At 57.1% G+C, this 22,169-nt stretch overlaps 1 protein-coding gene across 1 annotated transcript in view; it reads right to left on the minus strand.

Annotated features, from left to right (window-relative positions):
• Positions 1-317: 317 nt before the first annotated feature.
• Positions 318-22,169, minus strand: part of SMCHD1 (structural maintenance of chromosomes flexible hinge domain containing 1) — a 66,004-nt gene continuing 44,152 nt past the window's right edge. The window contains exons 30-48 of the mRNA XM_054381622.1: positions 19,136-19,261; positions 18,142-18,221; positions 17,365-17,522; positions 16,649-16,764; positions 15,849-15,910; positions 15,086-15,173; positions 13,522-13,653; positions 12,648-12,788; positions 11,468-11,594; positions 10,304-10,423; positions 9,473-9,558; positions 8,250-8,372; positions 7,354-7,544; positions 6,843-6,952; positions 5,908-5,978; positions 3,634-3,805; positions 2,109-2,267; positions 1,280-1,397; positions 318-474 (exon numbers count right to left, since the gene is read on the minus strand). Coding sequence (XP_054237597.1) covers positions 378-474; positions 1,280-1,397; positions 2,109-2,267; positions 3,634-3,805; positions 5,908-5,978; positions 6,843-6,952; positions 7,354-7,544; positions 8,250-8,372; positions 9,473-9,558; positions 10,304-10,423; positions 11,468-11,594; positions 12,648-12,788; positions 13,522-13,653; positions 15,086-15,173; positions 15,849-15,910; positions 16,649-16,764; positions 17,365-17,522; positions 18,142-18,221; positions 19,136-19,261 — 2,277 coding nt within the window. The 3' untranslated portion in view covers positions 318-377. The remainder of the gene's footprint in view (positions 475-1,279; positions 1,398-2,108; positions 2,268-3,633; positions 3,806-5,907; positions 5,979-6,842; positions 6,953-7,353; positions 7,545-8,249; positions 8,373-9,472; positions 9,559-10,303; positions 10,424-11,467; positions 11,595-12,647; positions 12,789-13,521; positions 13,654-15,085; positions 15,174-15,848; positions 15,911-16,648; positions 16,765-17,364; positions 17,523-18,141; positions 18,222-19,135; positions 19,262-22,169) is intronic.

The following is a 22,169-nucleotide window of genomic DNA, read 5'->3' on the forward strand; positions in this document are numbered from 1 at the left end:
TCTGGGCACACCTGGCTTGGCAGAAGCCCATTCAGCAATGGAGTTGTGTCCTCCCTGGGGCAGGAGCTGCTGCGCAGGGGGGCAGGGTGCCAGGGGTGCAGCAGGGGTGCAGCAGGGGTGCAGCAGGGGTGCAGCAGGGGTGCAGCTGTTGAACTGAAGCTGTTTTATTGCAAAGGTTTGGTTCTCATAAATAAAAACTGGTAGTTGTCAGCTCCTCCGCCCAGGGGGTTGCTGTCCCTCTGCGCACAGAACTCCTGGAAGCCTTCAGAAACAGAACTGTACTGTACAAAGCTGAGCCCCCGGGGGCTGCTGCTGCTGCTGGCTCCCAGCAGCACAGACTGCCTGGCAGGGCAGAAGCCACCTCCTGCAGCTGGGCTCTAGGCCTTCCTCTTGCGCGTCCCATTGAGCTCCGTGGCACACAGCGGCAGCACCTGGGGCTGCTTCTTGGAGGCAGAGGAGATCCATTCCTCAGAGCTGGGGGAGAGAGCACAGCAGCTCAGCACCAACCCTCACCCTCCCTCTCCCTGCTGCTCTAAGGGGCACAGGGGGACAGGAATTAAAGGGATTCATTAATTGATTTGTGTCCAATTCATACTGACCCAGAATGGACGAGATCAGAAGGGAGCTCAGAGATCATCCAGCTCCAACCCCCTGCCAGGGGCAGGGATATCTCCCACCAGCCCAGGTTGCTCAAGGCCTCATCCTGCCTAGCCCTGAGCCTCCAGTAGATCTAGAGGGACCTCTGGAGCTCCCCCAGCCCAACCCCTGCTCCAGCAGGGCACCCACAGCAGCTTGCCCAGCACCACAGTACCCAGGGGGGTTGGAAGCTCTCCACACCAGGAGACTCCACAACCTCTCTGGGCAGCCTGCTCCAGGCCTCCAGCACCCTCACACCAAACAACTTTCTCCTCCTGCTCAGCTGCCACCTCCTGCCTTCCACTCTGTGCCCCTTGGCCTGTCCCTGGGCACTACTCAGCAGAGCCTGGCCCCAGCCTCTTGCCCCCCACAGCTCCTTCAGCTCTTGCTGAGCATTGCTCAGATGCCCTCTGGGGCTGCTCTTCTGCAGGCTGCACAGCCCCAGGGCTCTCAGCCTTTGCTCCTCACAGAGCTGCTCCAGGCCCCTCAGCAGCTCTGTGAGGAAACCCAAGAGGTTTCTTCTCATGGTCTACCTCCATTTAATCAGTTTCTCCTCCTGCTTAGGTGTCACCTCCTGGGTTGCAGGCTGGGTCTGGGTGGGCATGCAGCCCTGGGCAGTGCTGGCTGGCCTCAGAGCACTCACCCATAGAGCTTCTTGGAGGTCTCTCTCCTCATCCTCTTGGCAGGGCTGGGGCTGTTGGACATCTCCAGTGGGATAGGCTGCAGCAGGGACCCTGAGACGCGCTCTGAGGAGGTCATGCCTGGGGAAGAGCCACCAAGGAGGAGGAATCAATGAAAGGATGAATCCTGAGGGTCACAGATGGGCCTGTGACAGCAGAGCTGGAGCTGGAAGGGCAGGAGAGATCTCTCCAGGAGGTCAGACAAGGGAGATGAAGCCACCTGCTTGGGTCGGTCACAGCCTTTCAAACATCCTGAACATCAGAAATGATTTGAAGTGACAAAGCCTCCATCTGTAACCAGGAAACTGGGCCCAGCATGCAGCTGTGGCCTCACCAGGGCAGAGCAGAGGGGAAGAAGAACCTCCCTTGGCATGATGGCCACAGTCTTGATGGCCCCCAGGACACCTTTGGCCTTCCTGGCCCCCAGGGGACATTGCTGGCTCCTGGGGACCTTGCCCCTCAGCACTCCCAGCTCCTTCTCCTTGGAGCTGCTTCCCAGCAGGTCCCCCCTCAGCTGCACTGCTGCAGGAGGTTGTTCCTCCCCAGGGGCAGGCCCCTACAGCTGCCCTGGTTGAACTCCAAGAGGTTCCTCTCCCCAGCTGCCCAGCCTGAGCAGATCTCCCTGGATGGCAGCTGAAATTCAGCAGTTCCCTAAAATGAGACATCCCTAAGCTCCTCCAAGCCCTTCCTGCAGAGCCTGAAGCTGCTGGTTTCTAGGAGCAGAGGACATCTGGGTGCAGTTAACCCTTCCTCTCCTCCTTCAGGGCACCACAACACCACACAGCCACCTACCCAGTTTCTGTTCTATGAGCTTGAGGCTCTTCTCCTGCTCAGCAAGCTCCTGCTTTTTCTTCTGTGCTTCTGGAGTCTGCAGGGACTGCAGATGCAAGTCCAGGTCCTTGTTGACATGGTCCAGCTTGACCACTGCTGCTCGGTATTGCTGAAGAAGGTCTGGGGGAAGAGGACAACAGCTAAAGACCCAGGAGTAACCCAGGAGGAAGCCAAGAACAAGCCAGGAGGAACCCAGGGGTGCTCTGGATTCAGATCCTTACACCAGACAGAAGCCCCACACGGGGAGGATGGACATGGGACCCCCCTTCCAGAAGCACCACCTGGAAGCCCCCAGCCAAACTGGGTGGCCCTTCTCCCAGCCACCCCGAGGACATGCTGCCAAAGGACCACAGCCAGTGTGGGGGTGACTCTGCTCTGGTGGAGGCCATGTCTGAGCTGACTGCTGGCCAGCAGGGCTTTCTGCACAGCCCTCCTCAGCTCTGGGCTCCTGCTCACTGCTCTCCCTGTGTGCTCCTGGCATCTCTGCATTCAGAGCCATGGAGTCCACCCCCAGCTTCCCTGTGTGCCACCAAGGAGATGGCAGGGGGGTGACAGCCAGCCAAGCCACCACCACCACACCAGGAATGCTGTCAGTAAGACCTCAGCAGGTGAGGGCCATGGCCATGACCACCTCCTGCCCCTCTGTGCTCACACCATGCTTGCAGGAGGGGCCAGCTGTGGCTGCTGCCCAGGGGGACACTGAGCAAGGCTCTCCAGCTTCTCCACTTTCTCCCTGCTTTTGGAGAATCACAGAATCCTTTTGGCTGGAGAAGACCTTGAGGATCATCCAGCCCAAGCCTTAGCCCAGCACTGCCAGGGCACCACCAACCTGCATCCCTCAGCACCACATCTCCAGGGCTTTGAAACCCTCCCAGGGATGGGGACTGCACTACTACCCTGGGCAGCCTGGACCAGGCCTGGACAACTCTTTCGGGGCAGAAATTCTTCCTCATGGCCAACCTGAACCTCCCCTGGGTCAGCTTGAGGCCATTTCCTCTTGTCCCGTCCCTTGTTCCTTGGGAGAAGAGCCCAACCCCCACCTGGCTCCAGCCTGCTCTCAGGGAACAATGAGGTCTCCCCTCAACCTCCTCCAGGCTGAACATCCCCAGGTCCCTCAGCAGCCTCCTCCTCCCCATCCCTGTTCTGCAGACCCTTTCCCCAGCTCTGTTGCCCTTCTCTGGATTCATCCAGCACCCTCAAGTCCTTCCTCTTTGGAATTCAACCAGCTCAAGCTTTCCTGGTGGCTCTCTGAACAGTCACCACTGCTTAGAGCCTTTAGTGAGCCTCAAGAGAAGGAGGAACCTCTCCTGATCTCTTAATTTGGTGTTTCCCAAACTTCAGCTGCTGGGAAGGGGAACTCACGGGGAGGACCTGGCCGAGGCCACACTCCTCCGAAGAGCTTGGAGCTAAGCTGAAGCTCTTCCCTTGGCCTGGGCCAGGAGGGAGCAGAGAGCCACAGCTGTGTGCCCACGAGCCTGGGACCCACCTATCTGTGCTGAGAAGGCCGAGTAGAGCTTGGGGATGGGGGCTCCAAAGACCATTCCCCGCAGCTTGTCCATGGGGGGAGCCTTGTTCTGCAGGCCCCCGAACTTGCCGTTGCTGCGGATGCGGTCGCCCTCCCGGGTCAGCAGCGTGGGGCAGTGTGTCAGCTTCACCACCTGCACCAGGGCAACAGTCAGCAGCTGCAGGGCAGCACGGGGCCCTGTGCTTGGCTTGAACATTTCCCTCCCCCTCCCCAAAACTCAACTTGCCAGAGCAGCTCGGCTGGAAGCAAATGGAAGCTGTATTTACAAGCAAAGCTCCCCTCTACACCGGAACGCGAAGGAGGTGTACAGAACAGACAACACTTACAGACTCACAGGAGCAGCCAGGCTGGAAAAGGCCTCAGAGCTCAAGTCCAACCTCTCACCTAATGCCTAACACCTCCCCACAACCAAACCATGGCTCCAACTGCCACATCCAAGCTTTTCTTTGACACCTCCGGGGACGGTGACTCCACCACCTCCCTGGGCAGCACATCCCAATGGCCAATTGCTCTTTCTCCTCACCTCCAGCCTAAACCTCCCCTGGCACAGCTCGAGACTGTGTCCTCTCCTCCTGTCACTGGGTGCCTGGGAGAAGAGCCCAACCCCCACCTGGCTACAACCTCCCTTCAGGTAGTTGTAGACAGCAATGAGGTCTGCCCTGAGCCTCCTCTTCTCCAGGCTGAACACCCCCAGCTCCCTCAGCCTCTCCTCACAGGGCTGTGCTCCAGACCCCTCCCCAGCCTCATTGCCCTTCTCTGGACACATTCAAGTATCTCAGTGTCCTTCTTAAACTGAGGAGCCAAGAACTGGGCACAGTACTCAAGGTGTGGTCTAACCAGAGATGAGCACAGGGCAGAAGGACTTCCCTGCTCCTGCTGCAAATATTTACAATATTTGCAGGTGTTTACAATTAATAAACAGCACAAGGACCCTCCCTGGCCAAAGACCAGGGGAAGCTAATACCTTCTCTCTGCCTGCTCCTCCCTACCCACCCTGCACACAAAAAGGGCCAAGTGAAAGAGCAGAGAGATGTTAGACTGAGCCAAAACAATGCAGCCAAGGTCAAACAGAAGCCAGCAGAAGCACAAAGTTAGCATCTCCCAGCCTGAGGAAGTGAGGAGAGAGAGAGATTGTTGTGGTACAACTAGTTTAAGTCCCTCATCTCTCCAATGGGATTGTTTAGAACTATCATTATTTTCCTTTTTACACCCAATAGAGATTTATTTACACTTTACTACTTTTCTGTTTAAGATCTGTGTAAAAAATTTAAAGGCATAGCCTAAAACTACCACAGGACCCCAGCTGGGCAGCTCTGGCTTCCAGCTGGGCTGCAGCCTGGCCCTCATCAGAAGCTGTCTGATGGAGCTCTAGCTCATGGGCCCAGAGGGCATCTGAGCGATGCTCAGCAAGATCTAAAGGGCCTGTGGGGGGCAAGAGGCTGGGGCCAGGCTCTGCTCAGTGGTGCCCAGGGACAGGGAAAAGGGCACAAGGTGGCACTCAGGAGGGTCCACCTGGGCAGGTCACCTCTCAGAGGGAGCTCTGTGTCAGCATCGACCACAGGAGAGGTCAGGAAGTGCAGGGCAGGTTTTTGCCTGTGGAGCTCTGACCTCTGTCTCCAGAGCTGCCCCAAGGACATAGACCCCAAGAGCTGGTCTCAGTCCTGCAGGGTGCTGGGTGCAGGCCTGGGCTGGCAGCTGCGAGCAGCAGCCAGGAGCACAGAGCAGCAGATCTGTGCTGCACACAGAGCTGAGGAACAGAGCAGACAACCCAGGGGCTCCTTCTCCACTTGTTGCCCTAAGAGGAGCCCTGCAGCACAGCTTCTCATCCTCCTGGGGAGGGGACACCAGGACTGCCCAGCCCCAGCAGCTCAGTGTGTGAGGAGTGCAGCTCTGCACCCTTGTGCTGAACTGTTTCCACTCCACACTCTTGAGCTTCAGACCTTCCCCTGAGACTCCTGCCTGTGTCCCACCAAACCTCAGCCACATGGCTCACAGAGAGCTCTCCAAGTCTCCTCAGTGGGTCTGAACCCCAAGCCCTTGCCTCAGGCCCCTGGGTTTTGTTCTTGCAGACCCTGCACTGCACACTGAGAGCAGAGCTGAAACCACCTGATGGAAGCAGCTGAGGTCACCCTGCCAGGAGCTGTTAGCTGCACCAAGACCTGCAGAGCCTCAACACACTGGGGGCTAAAGCAGCAGTGGGGCTGCCCTGGGTCAGCTTATACAGCCAGGTCTCACCTCCTTCCTGTAGTGGTTGGCAGCATCCAGGTTGTCTATGATGATGGTGTCACCCAGGAGCATCCCAAACACTGCAAAAGGCAACGTGGAGGAGCTGCTGCAGGGAGCCCTCTGCCTGCTGGCAGCACTGCCTCTGCCCCACAGCATTCTGCTGATAGCTCAGCATGCACTGGGGCAAAGGAACCCTCCTCAGGCTGATGTCCCACTCAGCTTCCTGCTTTGCTTCTGCTTGCTCTTCTACATGAGCCTGCTGTGATGTGGCTTCACATGAGGAGTGCAAAGCTTTGGGGTCTCTGAATTCCCCCAAGGGACACAAAGAAGAATTTATGGCCAAAGTCTCTGACAAGAACTTTCTGAAGTGACCTGGACTTAAAACTGGCTTTATTCAGAGAATCAGAGAAGTGTTTGGGTGGGAAAAGCCCTCTGTGATCATCCAGTCCAACCAGCAACCCAACCCCACCACAGCCACCAAACCATGGCCCAAGTGCCATGGCCACTCCTTCCTGGAACACCTCCAGGGATGGGGAATTCACCACCTCCCTGGGCAGCCTGTGCCACTTCCTGACCACTCTTGCAGCACAGAAATTGTTCCTTATCAACAACCTAACCCTGCCCTGGCACAATTTCAGATAATTTCCTCTCCTTCTATCACCTGATCCTAGGGAGAGGAGCCCAACCCCCACCTGGCTCCAGCCTCCTCTCAGGGAGCTGTAGAGAGCAATGAGGTCTCCCCTCAGCCTCCTCTTCCCCACACTGAACACCCCCAGCTCCCTCAGCTGCTCCTCCCCAGCCTGGTGGTTCCTCTCAAGGCTGAGTTTAGCTCTGTGGTCCCTCCCCAGCCCTGTTCTCCAGACCCTTCCCCAGCTCTGTTGCCCTTCTCTGGCCCTGCTCCAGCTCCTCACTGTCCTTCTTAGAGTGAGGAGCCCCAAGCTCACCTGTCTGGCAGTGCTCCACACTGTCAGGGAAGCTCAGCAGGTCTCTGGCAAACACAGGGTTGCCCACGGGCTTGAAGCAGATCTTCCCATTCCGCAGGTGGGGCAGGGGCCTGCCAGGGGCAAGGGAGAGAGCACAGGGCAGGGGCTCAGCTCAATGCTGCTGCCCACTGCCCAGCCCAGGGGCTGAGAGCAGCTCAGCCCTACCTGAGTGACCCAGGCTGCCAACACAGTGAGGCTGAAGGCAGCCCTGCAGCCCACCCAGCCCCAGCTGCTGCTCCTGCAGCTGTGACCCCAGCCCTGCCAGCCATGGCAGTGGGGTTGAGCTGTCCCAAAGCCGATCTGGGACAGCACTGAGCTGTGATCTGCCCCCAAACCTCCCGCAGGTGACCTGCCTGAGACCACGGGGATCTGGAGGTCCCTTCCAGGCCCCAGCAGGCTGGGAGTCTGAAGCCAGCCCCGGAGCCAAGCAGGCTCCCCCCAGCAGGGGCAGCTGCAGCAGCTGCTGCTCTACCTGTTCCAGTCTGGCAGAGTCTTCTTGTAGATGGAGTCGAGGGGCAGGACCTGCTGGCGGCCCTGGGTCTCGTCGAAGATGGCGCGGGCGGCCTGGGTGCTCAGCGTCACCACGCAGTCCATGTCGCTGGCCAGGTGCCAGGAGATGACCTTGGCCGCCTCGTTGTCCTCGATCTGGGCCAGGTGTGCGATCTGCAGCAGGGAGGGGAGGGTCACAGCGGCACACACCTGCCCTGCACGGCCCCAACATGGCCCTGCGGCAGTGCCTGGACCCTGCCCAGCCCCTGCTCCGCGGCTCCGGCAGCAGGGCTGTGCCCAGGGGCTAGGAGGCCACCTCCTGAACCCTGCCCAGAGATGGCAGAGCTCTCACAGCATGGCTCAGGATGCAAGGGACCTCAAAGCTCAGCTGCTCCAACCTCCTGCCATGCCCAGGGACACCTCTCGGCTAGACTCAGCTGCTCAAGGCCTCATCCAGCCTGGACTTCAACACCCCCAAGCAGGAGGCAGCCACAACCTCCCTGGGCAGCCTGTGCCAGACTCTCACCACCCTCACACTCAAGAACTTCTTCCTCAGCTCCACTCTAACCCTGCTCTGCCTCAGCTCCAAACCATTCCCCTTGGCCTGTCTCCAGACACCCTCAGCAAAAGTCTCTCTGCAGCCTTCCTGCAGGATCCCTTCAGGTCCTGGCAGGCAGCTCTAAGGTCCCCCTGGAGCCTTCTCCTCTCCAGGCTGCACACCCCCAGCTCCCTCTCAGCCTGGCCTCTCAGCAGAGCTGCTCCAGCCCTTGGATCATCTTTGTGGCCTCCTCTGGACCTGCTCCTACAGCTGGCTCATTTTTCATCACTCCCACTTCCTGGAGCCCACAGACCTCACCTGAATGCCAAAAGGAACCTCACCTTGCCTAGGACATCTGGGTTGCCTTTTGGATAGTTTGGGAGGGTGCAGGTTCTCCTGGGCTGCTTCCTCACTCCCTCTTGGTCCAACAGCTTTTGTTTGATCAGAGAATCCACATACTGGAGCTGGGAATTGGAAGGGCAGCTTGGTGAGCAGGGGTCAGGGGGCTGAGCTGCAGGGGAAGTTACTTTACCTGGTGTCCATCAAGTTCATACCAACAAAAATAATCCACAGCCTTGCCCTTTGCCTTACTGAACCTCACGAGGTTCTCCCCAGCCACCTCTGCAGCCTGTCCAGGTCCCTCTGGATGGCTCCATCCCACCCTTCAGCCTTACCAACAGCACCACTCCGCTTGGTGTCATCTCCAAAGCTGCTGAGGGTGCCCCAATCTCAGTGTCTGTAGCACTGATGAGGAGATTGAACAGCACTGGGACCAGTACAGACCCCTGAGGGACACCACTTGTCACCCACCTCCATCTGGGCAAGGAGCCCATTGTGGTTCCTCTCAAGGCTGGGTTTAGCTTTGTGGTTCCTCTCAAGGTTGGGTTTAGCTTTGTGATTCCTATCAAGGTTGGGTTTAGCTTTGTGGTTCCTACCAAGGTTGGGTTTAGCTTTGTGATTCCTGCCAAGGTTTGGTTTAGCTTTGTGGTTCCTCTCAAAGTTGGGTTTAGCTTTGTGATTCCTATCAAGGTTGGGTTTAGCTTTGTGGTTCCTACCAAGGTTGGGTTTAGCTTTGTGATTCCTGCCAAGGTTTGGTTTAGCTTTGTGGTTCCTCTCAAGGTTGGGTTTAGCTTTGTGATTCCTACCAAGGTTTGGTTTAGCTTTGTGATTCCTCTCAAGATTGGGTTTAGCTTTGTGGTTCCTCTCAAGACTGGGTTTAGCTTTGTGGTTCCTCTCAAGGTTGGGTTTAGCTTTGTGGTTCCTCTCAAGGTTGGGTTTAGCTTTGTGGTTCCTCTCAAGGTTGGGTTTAGCTTTGTGGTTCCTCTCAAGGTTGGGTTTAGCTTTGTGGTTCCTCTCAAGGCTGGGTTTAGCTTTGTGGTTCCTATCAAGGTTGGGTTTAGCTTTGTGGTTCCTCTCAAGGTTGGGTTTAGCTTTGTGGTTCCTCTCAAGGTTAGGTTTAGCTTTGTGGTTCCTCTCAAGGTTGGGTTTAGCTTTGTGGTTCCTCTCAAGGCTGGGTTTAGGTTTTGTGCTGTAGCTGTGCAGGGTAGGGAGGGAGCAGCCTTACTGTGTTTGTCTGTGGCACTTCAATCTGGTGTTTCCTCAGCTCGTTTTTCAGGTGAGTTTCTCTTGTTTCAGCCTCTTTAACCTGACCTGCAAGCAAGCAAATCAGAAAGCAAGGGAATCTTTCAGAGCAGTGGACCCCTGCTTGCAGCCTCTCAGAACAGTGCCCCCCACAGCTGATCCTCTCTGCTCCTTCACTTCAGCACAGGCTATCAGGGCTGGGCCACCAGGATCCTTTGCCCAGCTGCTAAGCAGCTTCAGGCAGAAGCAGTGGGGCCAGACCCACAACTACCCCGAGGGACTGGGGGCAAGGGAGGGCAAGAGCAGCCCTTTGGAAGAGGACCATCCATGGTTTGTTTTTAGGCCATGCTGAGTTTGCAGAGGGATGAGCACTCTGACACCCACTGCAGAGAGGGGGTGCAGGGCACTCCTGGGCAGAATCACAGCCCTTGGGGTAGCTTGGAAGGGACCTTCAAGACCATCAACCTTGAAGAGCTTCAACCTCCCACCAGCCCATGTTGCTCAGGGCCTCATCCAGCCTGGCCTTGAACACCTCCAGGGAGGGAGAATCTGCAGCCTCCTTGGGCAGCCCATTGGAACCTCCCCCCTGACCCCCAGACAGTGTCAGCGGTTTTGTTCCTCCTCTGGCAGTTCTGCCTCAGCCCAAGACCCTTCCTGGGCCAGTCCAACCCTGCTAAAGCAAAGCTCCCCCCGTCTCCTTACTCTCTCACCATTCCAACAGGGATTTTTCTCTCTCTTTATACATTCCCAAAGCAAAAAACCCAAATGGTTTAATTCCCAGGAAGTTACCTTCTCTCTCTCTGACTGAACTTACATTTGAGTTCATTTACAAGCTGACTGTTGGTCTCAAACCAGTTCCTGTAGACACCTATGGACTGGGATAACTGGTCCCTCTCCTTTGTGAGTGTTGCCATCTGCTGCTGCTTCTTGAAATCTACAGAAACACAGAAATGGACATTTAGGGTGAAATACAATGAGCAAGGAACAGGCAAGGGAGGGTTTTGTTGGGGTGAGCAGCAGCAAAATCAGCCAGGCCATGGCACCACTCTGAAGAACTGTCATGGACTAAAAGCAGCTGCTGAGTGCTCCCTCAGTGACTCTGGGGGTGACACCAAGCTCTGTGGTGGGAAGGGATCCATCCAGAGGGACGTGGACAGGCTGCAGAGATGAGCTCAAGCCAACCTCGGGCAGTTCAACAAGGCCAAGGGCAAGGTTCCTGCAGCTGGGTCAGGGCAATGCCAAGCACAAACCCAGGCTAGGTGAGGAGTGGCTCAGGAGCAGCCTGGAGGAGAAGGTCTGGGGGGTGTCAGTTGGTGACAAACTCCTCAGGGGCCAGCAATGGTCCCAGGCAGCCCAGCAGGCAGTGTGTGCTGAGCTGCATCCAGAGCAGGGAGAGCAGCAGCACAGGGAGGGGATTCTGCCCCTCTGCTCTGCTCAGACCCCACCTGCAGCACTGCCTCCAGCTCTGGGGCCTGCAGCACAAGAAGGACCTGGAGCTGTTGGAGAGGAGCCAGAGGAGGCCACAATGATGATCAGAGGGTTGCAGAACCTCCCCTGTGGGGACAGGTTGAGGGAGCTGGGGCTGTTCAGCCTGGAGAAAAGAAGGTTCCAGGGAGACCTCAGAGCAGCATTCCAGTACCTGAAGGGGCTCCAGGAGAGCTGGGGAGGGACTTTGGACTGGGAGTGACAGGAGGAGGGACAATGGCTTTGAGCTGGGAGAGGGGAGATGGAGAGTGGAGAGGAGGAAGAAATTGTTGACAGTGAGGGTGGGGAGAGTCTGGAAGAGGTTGCCCAGGGAGGCTGTGGATGTTCCCTCCCTGGAGGTGTTCAAGGCCAGGCTGGGTGAGGCCTTGAGCAGCCTGTGCTGGTGGGAGGTGTCCCATGGCAGGGGGTTGCAGTGGATGAGCTCTGAGGTCCCTTGCAGCCCAAGCCACTGCATGGATCCCTGCTCCTCAGGCAGTGTGTGGGCTGCACCTACCATTGTAGAACATGAAGGACAGGTGGTAGGGCTCCAGAGGCTTCTTCAGAGCTGGCACTTCTGGCTCAAACACAAGGACATACTCAGTGCTGTCCCTTCCAGGGCTGTTCTCAGCCAGCACCAGGTTCTAAGCCAACAAACAACCAAGCAGAAGGTTCTGTTAACTGCTGAGGTCCCATCACAGAAACATCCTTCAAACACCAAACCTCCCAAGCTCCCAGCAATGCCGTGTGGGACCTGAGTGCTGGCCTGGAGGTGCCTTTTAGAGCTCACCCACAGAATGACCCCAAAGACCTGCAGCAATTGTCCCTCTTAGCCCTTTGGCTCTCTTGTGTTTTGTGCTTACAAAATCCATGTCCTGCAAGCTCTCCTGGGTTGCACAACAACAGCTGGAACAGTGAAGAGCCCCAGAGCATGAGCACAGGGAGGGAACAGCAAACCATGGCCAGTGCTGAGCTGCTGCTGCTGCTGTGACCATGGGAGCAGACAGCAGGTCACAGAGTCACAGAATGGCCTGGGTTGGAGAGCTGCTCAGAGATCATCCAGCTCCAAACCCCTGCCATGGGCAGGGACACCTCTCACCAGCTCAGGTTGCTCAAGGCCTCATCCAGCATGGTCTTGAACACCTCCAGCAGATCCAGAGAGACCTGCACTAAATTCTTCCCACCAGCCCAGCCCAGAGGGTGCCTCAGCAGAAGTTCTGGGAGAACAATTCTTCCTCTGCTCATCTCCTCAGTCTGACACAGTCCCAGCCTGGAGGGGTGGGAAGGGAGCTCTGGAGCTCCCCCAGCCCAACCCCTGCTCCAGCAGGGCACCCACAGCAGCTTGCCCAGCAGCACAGTGCCCAGGGGGGGTTGGAAGCTCTCCACACCAGGAGAGACTCCACAACCTCTCTGGGCAGCCTGCTCCAGGCCTCCAGCACCCTCACACCAAACAACTTTCTCCTCCTGCTCAGCTGCCACCTCCTGCTTTCCATTCTGTGCCCCTGGCCCCTTGGCCTGTCCCTGGGCACCACCAAGCAGAGCCTGGCCCCAGCCTCATTTCTGCAAACCCTCCCCACAGCAGGAAGCAGGGTGAGCTCAGCTGGGAGGCTGCAGAGGCCTCCTTAGGCCCTGGAGGCCACAGAGACCTCCCCAGGCCTGCTGCTAAGGAGCTGAGGAGAGATTTCAGCCACACTTACAATGCAAGCTGAGCCCTTGTCCAGGGGGAATTCCACCTTGCCCTGGAACTGGGGCACCTCAATGTCCTCCTCAACAGGGCTCTTGATCTTGGCCAGGACTCTGCCCCCCAGCTCAGTGCCAGCGTGGTTGTTGTACTGATCCTGCAAGGGAAGAGGGCAGAAAGGGTGCTCAGGGCCACCAGCTGCAGGCAATGACTCCTCCCCTGCTGGCTTTGGCTCATCAGCTGCCAGCAGTGGGGGGCTGCAGGGTCACCTCCTGACAGGAATGGTGGAGTAGACATCCACCTGTGCCCATGGAGGGCACCACAGGGAGCAGACAGCCAGCTGTGCCCATGGAGGGCACCAGGGTGAACAGACAGCCAGCTGTGCCCATGGAGGGCACCACAGGGAGCAGACAGCCAGCTGTGCCCATGGAGGGCACCAGGGTGAACAGACAGCCAGCTGTGCCCATGGAGGGCACCACAGGGAGCAGACAGCCAGCTGTGCCCATGCAGGGCACCAGGGTGAACAGACAGCCAGCTGTGCCCATGCAGGGCACCAGAGTGAACAGACAGCCAGCTGTGCCCATGCAGGGCACCACAGGGAGCAGACAGCCAGCTGTGCCCATGCAGGGCACCAGTGTGAGCAGACAGCCAGCTGTGCCCATGGAGGGCACCAGAGTGAACAGACAGCCAGCTGTGCCCATGCAGGGCACCAGGGTGAGCAGCCAGCCAGCTGTGCCCATGCAGGGCACCAGGGTGTGCAGGCAGCCAGCTGTGCCCATGGAGGGCACCACAGGGAGCAGACAGCCAGCTGTGCCCCTGAGCAGAGCAGGGGGGCAGTGGCTGTGTGCAGGGGGCTGCCAGCTGAGCCCCAGCAGCCCTGGCACAGTTACCATCACGTGGAGCTGCAGGTCCTTGACCAGGGTGCGGCTGGCCAGGGCATGGACGTTGGACACGGCCGGGGTGGCTGGCAAGGAGTCGGGGGCCAGGCGGACAGGGGCGTTGGGCACAGCTTCCACCAGGATCTAGCAGGGGGAAAGAGAAGGAAACAAACACACAGCATAGAATCATTGGAATTGGTAGGGTGGGATGGGGCCTCAAGGATCACCCAGGACTAGCCCCTCAGCTCTGCTCTGGTGAGACCTCACCCAGAGCTCTGTGTCCAGTTCTGGAGCCTCTATGACAAGAGGGATCTGGAGGTGCTGGAAGGTGTCTAGAGAAGGGCAGTGAGGATGAGCAGAGGGCTGGAGCTGCTCTGCTATAAGGACAGACTGAGAGAGTTGGGGCTGTTCAGTCTGGAGAAGAGAAGGCTCTGAGAAGACCTTCTTGTGGCCTTCCAGTATCTGAAGGGGGCTCCAAGAAAGCTGGGAAGGGACTTTTGAGGGTGTCAGGGAGTGATAGGACTGGGGGGAATGGAATAAAACTAGAAATGGAGAGATTCAGATTGGATGTTAGGAAGAAATTCTTCCCCAAGAGAGACTGGAAGAGGTTGCTCAGGGAGGTGGTGGAAGCCTCATGCCTGGAGGCTTTTAAGGCCATGCATGGATGCTGCAACTCCCTGCACACCAGCAGAAAGGCAGCAGCAGCCCAGAGCAGCAGCACACAGCTCTGCTGGGCTGGCAGCAGGCAGCTGTGCTGCTCAACACCAGTTGCTACAGCTGCACAATAGTTGGACTCCAGAGATCTTCAAGGGATTTTTCCAGCCCAAACCACTCTGAGCTCTGCTCAGGACAGCAGCTGCCCGTAGCTGACTTTGAAATCCTTTCATAACTGAGTTCTGCTGGATGGGAGTGAGGCAGCTCTGCTGCTGCACAGCACTTGGTGCAGATAGAGAATGGCTGGACCTCTGCTGTGAGGCCAGGCTGAGGGAGCTGGGGGTGTGCAGCCTGGAGAGGAGAAGGCTCCAGGGGGACCTTAGAGCTGCCTGCCAGGACCTGAAGGGATCCTGCAGGAAGGCTGCAGAGAGACTTTTGCTGAGGGTGTCTGGAGACAGGCCAAGGGGAATGGTTTGGAGCTGAGGCAGAGCAGGGTTAGAGTGGAGCTGAGGAAGAAGTTCTTGAGTGTGGGGGTGGTGAGAGTCTGGCACAGGCTGCCCAGGGAGGCTGTGGCTGCCTCCTGCCTGGGGGTGCTTAAGGCCAGGCTGGATGAGGCCTTGAGCAGCTGAGTCTGGTTGAGAGGTGTCCCTGGGCATGGTGGGGAGGGTGGAGCAGATGAGCTCTGAGCTCCCTTCCAACCTGAGCCATTCTGGGATTCCATGGGTCCAAACCAAAGCACTCTCTGATTTCTGCTCAGTTCCAAAAGCTCAGACACCAGCTGAACCCACCCAACTCTAACCAATGGCAATGTTCTGCAGAGCTTGCAGGTGAAAGCTGCTCTCTGGGTCTGGAAGGTGTCTGATCATACCCCCTCCACCCCCAGCTGATTCCAGAGGACATGGAATGAGTTATGGACTCAAACCTGCTCACTCCTGAGGGTATTCAGCTTGTCCACTGCAAAGGTAAACTGGATGCAGTAAGTGCCAACTCTCTCTGGAATCATTTTATCCCTGAGGAAAAACAAAGTCCAAACAAAAGTAAAGTTAGTGCTGAGGTGAGGAGCAGCCAAGCACACAGGCAACTCACAGCTGAGTGCTCTTCCCAACTCCTGTGGCCAGCAGGGCCAGGGAGGCTCTCCTGTGCCTTTGCTCTGCCCTGCAGTTCTACAGGGACAGGGAAGTACTGGAGAGAGTCCAGGGCAGGTTGCAAAGCTGCTGAGGGGCCTGGAGCAGCTGTGTGAGGAGCAAAGGCTGAGAGCCCTGGGGCTGTGCAGCCTGCAGAAGAGCAGCCCCAGAGGGCATCTGAGCAATGCTCAGCAAGAGCTGAAGGAGCTGTGGGGGGCAAGAGGCTGGGGCCTGGCTCCTTGTTCCCATCCTTGGCCATGGTAGCTTGGACTCAATGATCTCAAAGGTCTTTTCCAGCCCACACAACTCATGAGGCACTGGAGCAGGTCCCCCAGAGAAGCTGTGGAGGCTCCAGGCCTGGAAGTATTCAAAGCCAGGCTGGCTGGGACCTGGGGCTGGCAGGAGACATCTGCCATGGCAGCTGGACCTTGGTTGGACTCGATGACCTTAAAGGTCTTTTCCAACCTGAATGACCAGACTGTGATCACTGCAGAGCCTGAACCTCTTGCCTGCACCTCATCCCCTGGCCCTGCAAGGAGTGGCAGCAGCATGCTGCCATACCTGAAGTAGAAGATGCCATCTTCCTTGTCCTCCTTCACCTTGCTGCAGCTGAATGTTGTCACCTGCAACAGGAGGGGCACAAAAATCAGTGCCCTGCACTGCAGGTCCAGGCACTTCCACCTGGGAGCTGCCCACCAGGCTGGAGGCCAGGCAGCCTTCTGCCAGGCTTCACCCCAGAGCCTTCATCCTTGGAGCCTGGGCAGGGTGGCAGCTCTGACCAGCCTGCCTGCCATCAGTGAGCTCCTGCAGAGCAGCACCACCATGGTCCTTACACAGCCTGGACACTGAGACAGTGACAACTTGGGTCAGGATGGCCATGAGGAACAATTTCTGCCCTGCAGGAGTGCTCAAGGCTGCCCAGGTTGGTGGTGGAGTGCCCATCCCTGGAGGTGTTCCAAGGCCTTGTAGGTGTGGTGCTGAGGGCTGTGGATTACCACCAGCCTGGCTAGAATTAGAGAATGGTTGGACTTGATCATCTTGAAGGTCTTCTCCAACCCAAAGCACTCCATGATTCTACAACACAAATCTGACCATATTTAGTGGTGGCCACAGCACTCTGGGACGTGGTTTGATGGCCATGGTGGTGTTGAGTCAGTGGTTGGAGTGGATGACCTTAGAGGTCTTCTCCAAGTCAAACAGCTCCATGGCTCTGTTAGTGCTGAGCAAGCACCAATTGGTATCATCAGGAGCCAAACCCTGGTCCTGTGAAGGCCAGAACAGGACAGTGACCCAAGTGCAATGAAGGGAAGCTTCTCCTCCTCCAGCTGTTTGGCCTCGTGGTGCCCATTCTGGTGACTTACTGCAGTGGGTGCCTTAGCCCCAGGGCTCTGTGCTTCCCACATGCTCATGGTGACCCGGGCTGAGCTGATGTTCTTGATGATGTTCTCATCCTCAGACAGCACACTGACCATGAAGTCTGCAGGTGAAAGACAGGAGTTTGCTCAGTATTTAGGAGGGAGGCAGCAGGAGAAACTTCTTTCCCTGAAAAGGTTCTTCAAGCCTGGCCCAGGCTGCCCAGGGAGGTGGCTGAATGCCCACCCCTGGAGGTGTTTCCTAGAGGCAGAGCTGTGGTGCTGAGGGCCATGGGGCAGCCCCAGCCTTGGCACAGAGTTGGTTGGACTGGGTCAGCTTGGAGGGCTTTGCCAAGCCAAACAGAACTCTGCTGAAGACCAGAGTCCATAGATTCCTGCACCTCCCTCACACCTTGAGGAAAGCCACACAAAGCCCTCACTCCAAACAGACCCCAAAGCAGCCATGCAGAACCTGTCCTTCAGAGCCCAGCAGCCCCAGGTCTGCTTAGGGAGCACCTTGGAACAAACCAGGGCTCTGTGGAGATGCTCCCCCCAAAGGTGGTGCTCTGGCTTTTTCTCCTCAGAGTGTCATAGAGGCACCTCAGACAGGGCTGTTCTAAAGCACTGAGACAAAAGCAGGGAGGAAAATGCCCAAGGAGAACCATCCAGAGAGGTTTACAAAGCTGCTGAGGGAGTGGTTTCCCCCAGAGAAGCCTTCTGCTCACCAGGGAAGGTTCCTCCTGCTGGGAAGGAAGCATCTTTGTCATATTTGACCTTCAGACAGACAGGTTTCTCAGGGTCAGGCAGGACGTTCAAGGTGATGAGAGGAGCATCTAAGGTGGCTTTGTAGTGGAAGGCTCTCACCTGTAAGGTGTGCTCCCCCCTGCAAGCACAGAAAGCACACAGCTGCCCAAAAGCTCTGCTGAGAGGAGCCCTGCAAGGGGGAAGCACCCTCATGGAAGTGCCATGAAAGCCTCAGCTGTGCCCAGGATGTGCAGCTCCCACCCATGCATGGACACCTCAGCCCCCACAGCTGTGCTCAGGATGTGCAGCTCCCACCCATGCATGGACACCTCAGCCCCCACAGCTGTGCTCAGGATGTGCAGCTCCCACCCATGCATGGACACCTCAGCCCCCACAGCTGTGCCCAGGATGTGCAGCTCCCACCCATGCATGGACACCTCAGCCCCCACAGCTGTGCCCAGGATGTGCAGCTCCCACCCATGCATGGACACCTCAGCCCCCACAGCTGTGCCCAGGATGTGCAGCTCCCACCCATGCATGGACACCTCAGCCCCCACCCCTGCAGGGACACCTCAGCCCCCATCCATGGCAGGGACCTCTCAGACTTCCAGCTGTGCCCAGGATGTGCAGCTCCCACCCATACACAGATAACTCAGCCCCAACCCCTGCAGGGACCCCTGAGCCCCCCAGCTGTCCCCAGGATGTGCAGCTCCCACCCCTGCAGGGACCCCTGAGCCCCCCCAGCTTTCCCCCCTCACCTGGGTGCGTGGATGCTGAACACCCCCAGGTTGGCCCTGCCGCTGTCGTCAGTCTTTAGCTGCTGGTTGGAGAGGCCAATCTGTGCCAAAGCAGAGGCTGTGAGTGTCCCTGTGCCAGGGCTGGCTCTGAGCAAGGGGCTGCAGCTGGAGGCCATGGCAGGTGGGGCTCCCCTGCTGCCTGCTGTCCTGCCACTGCAGCACTGACTCCTCCATGGCATGGCTTGGGCTGGAAGGGACCTTCAAGATCATCCAGCTCCAAGCCCCTGCCACAGGCAGAGACACCTCCTGCTGGAGCCCTTGCTCAAGGCTCCACCTGAATGCTTGGAGCCTCACTGGGCAGCCTGTTCCAGTGCTTGAGAACCCCTCCAGTGAAGAACTTTCTCCTCCTCTCCAACCTCAACCTCCCCTGGGGCAACTCCAGGCCAGCTCCTCCAGCCCCATCCCTGAGGGCCTAAGAGATCTGCCCCCACCTGGCCCCAGCCTCCTCCCAGGGAGCTGCAAGAGCCAGAGGTCAGAGGTGTCCCTGCTGACTGCAGGGGGCTGGACTGGATGACCTTGAGAGGTTCCAGGCTGTGAAGGGATGAGTTCCACAGCAGTGTTCTCCTCCTGCTCTTTCAGAGGGACCTGCTCAGGTTCAGAGCCAGGTCTCCAAGTCATCTGCCCCAGCTGGAGCAGGCTGCCTGGGGAGGCTGTGGATGCCTCCTCCCTGGGGCTGTCCAATGGGGTCCCCTCCAACCCACCCATTGTGTGACTAGGACTTGTTTGATATTTTGGATCCCTTCCATGACTCTGTGTCTGAGACTCCAGTCTGCACAGGACTGGAATTCCTGGTGTAAGGACAGGGACCTGAGCAAGCTGCCCCTGGCCACCTGCCTCCGTCTGCTGGGCCCTTTCAGTCTTGTGGGTCCCAGGGCTTGGCAAGGAAGGAGAGGAGGCAGAGGTGCCAGGCAGAACTGGTGTCCCACAGAGCTCAGGGGAGGAGGCTCAGGCTCACCTTGAGGTGGCTGCTCTTGGTGAGGCCGATCCTGACGTTGGCTTCAGGAGTTGGGTTCCCCCACTGGTCACACATCTGCACCTGGAGGGCCTTCTGCAGCTGCCTGCCGTTGATCACCGCCAGAGGCTGCAGGAGACAGGCCTGGCTCAGCCTGCCCTGCCCTGCAGCTCCCACTGGGCAGGGCAGCAGTGCCCCAGCAGCCTGCTGACCCCCTGGAGCAGGGCTGCCAGGCTCCAGCAGCCATTCCCACAGCTGGCATCCTGCTCTCACTGGGAACTGCCACTGCTGTGGGGTGACTAAAGGAAGGAGCTGCTCTGGAGAGGCTCAGCCAGCAGCTTCCTTCTAAGGGAGACAGCAAAAGGCCTCAAACCTTCCCCACGGGATGGACCTCAGAACAAAAAGAGTTTGATAGTCCCTGAACCTTCTGTATCACCTGCCTCTTAACACCTTCCTTCTCCACCTGCTCAACAGAAACTTTACCCCTGCTCTCCACTCACCAATCCCATTTTGCTCTCCTTCATCCCTGCTCTCCACTCACCAATCCCATTTTGCTCTCCTTCACCCCTGCTCTCCACTCACCAATCCCATTTTGCTCTCCTTCATCCCTGCTCTCCACTCACCAATCCCATTTTGCTCTCCTTCATCCCTGCTCTCCACTCACCAATCCCATTTTGCTCTCCTTCATCCCTGCTCTCCACTCACCAATCCCATTTTGCTCTCCTTCATCCCTGCTCTCCACTCACCAATCCCATTTTGCTCTCCTTCATCCCTGCTCTCCACTCACCAATCCCATTTTGCTCTCCTTCACCCCTGCTCTCCACTCACCAATCCCATTTTGCTCTCCTTCATCCCTGCTCTCCACTCACCAATCCCATTTTGCTCTCCTTCATCCCTGCTCTCCACTCACCAATCCCATTTTGCTCTCCTTCATCCCTGCTCTCCACTCACCAATCCCATTTTGCTCTCCTTCATCCCTGCTCTCCATTCAGGGATCCCATTTTGCTCTCCTTCATCCCTGCTCTCCACTCACCAATCCCATTTTGCTCTCCTTCATCCCTGCTCTCCACTCACCAATCCCATTTTGCTCTCCTTCACCCCTGCTCTCCACTCACCAATCCCATTTTGCTCTCCTTCACCCTGCTCTCCACTCACCAATCCCATTTTGCTCTCCTTCATCCCTGCTCTCCACTCACCAATCCCATTTTGCTCTCCTTCACCCCTGCTCTCCACTCACCAATCCCATTTTGCTTTCCTTCATCCCTGCTCTCCACTCACCAATCCCATTTTGCTCTCCTTCATCCCTGCTCTCCACTCACCAATCCCATTTTGCTCTCCTTCATCCCTGCTCTCCACTCACCAATCCCATTTTGCTCTCCTTCATCCCTGCTCTCCACTCACCAATCCCATTTTGCTTTCCTTCACCCCTGCTCTCCACTCACCAATCCCATTTTGCTTTCCTTCATCCCTGCTCTCCACTCACCAATCCCATTTTGCTCTCCTTCATCCCTGCTCTCCACTCACCAATCCCATTTTGCTTCCTTCATCCCTGCTCTCCACTCACCAATCCCATTTTGCTTTCCTTCATCCCTGCTCTCCACTCACCAATCCCATTTTGCTCTCCTTCATCCCTGCTCTCCACTCACCAATCCCATTTTGCTCTCCTTCATCCCTGCTCTCCACTCACCAATCCCATTTTGCTCTCCTTCATCCCTGCTCTCCACTCACCAATCCCATTTTGCTCTCCTTCATCCCTGCTCTCCACTCACCAATCCCATTTTGCTCTCCTTCATCCCTGCTCTCCACTCACCAATCCCATTTTGCTCTCCTTCATCCCTGCTCTCCACTCACCAATCCCATTTTGCTCTCCTTCATCCCTGCTCTCCACTCACCAATCCCATTTTGCTTTCCTTCATCCCTGCTCTCCACTCACCAATCCCATTTTGCTCTCCTTCATCCCTGCTCTCCACTCACCAATCCCATTTTGCTCTCCTTCATCCCTGCTCTCCACTCACCAATCCCATTTTGCTTTCCTTCATCCCTGCTCTCCACTCACCAATCCCATTTTGCTCTCCTTCATCCCTGCTCTCCACTCACCAATCCCATTTTGCTCTCCTTCATCCCTGCTCTCCACTCACCAATCCCATTTTGCTCTCCTTCATCCCTGCTCTCCACTCACCAATCCCATTTTGCTTTCCTTCATCCCTGCTCTCCACTCACCAATCCCATTTTGCTCTCCTTCATCCCTGCTCTCCACTCACCAATCCCATTTTGCTCTCCTTCATCCCTGCTCTCCACTCACCAATCCCATTTTGCTTTCCTTCACCCCTGCTCTCCACTCACCAATCCCATTTTGCTCTCCTTCACCCCTGCTCTCCACTCACCAATCCCATTTTGCTTTCCTTCATCCCTGCTCTCCACTCACCAATCCCATTTTGCTTTCCTTCATCCCTGCTCTCCACTCACCAATCCCATTTTGCTCTCCTTCATCCCTGCTCTCCACTCACCAATCCCATTTTGCTCTCCTTCACCCTGCTCTCCACTCACCAATCCCATTTTGCTCTCCTTCATCCCTGCTCTCCACTCACCAATCCCATTTTGCTTTCCTTCACCCCTGCTCTCCACTCACCAATCCCATTTTGCTCTCCTTCACCCCTGCTCTCCACTCACCAATCCCATTTTGCTTTCCTTCACCCCTGCTCTCCACTCACCAATCCCATTTTGCTCTCCTTCACCCCTGCTCTCCACTCACCAATCCCATTTTGCTCTCCTTCATCCCTGCTCTCCATTCAGGGATCCCATTTTGCTCCCCCTTTCCCTGCTCTCACACATGCAGTTTTGTTTCCCTTTCTTGTTGCTCTCAGCTCTGATTTTCTTTCCCTTACTTCCACTCTGGCTTTCTGCTCCAGCTTCAGCCCTAGCACCTGAACAGCCCAAGTGAACACTGGAAAAGAAAATCCCCCTGGAGCCTTCTCCTCTGCAGGCTGCACACCCCCAGCTCCCTCAGCCTGGCCTCACAGCAGAGCTGCTCCAGCCC

This window comes from Indicator indicator, chromosome 6 (genome assembly GCF_027791375.1).
Source record: "Indicator indicator isolate 239-I01 chromosome 6, UM_Iind_1.1, whole genome shotgun sequence".
Taxonomy (NCBI): Eukaryota; Metazoa; Chordata; class Aves; order Piciformes; family Indicatoridae; genus Indicator; species Indicator indicator.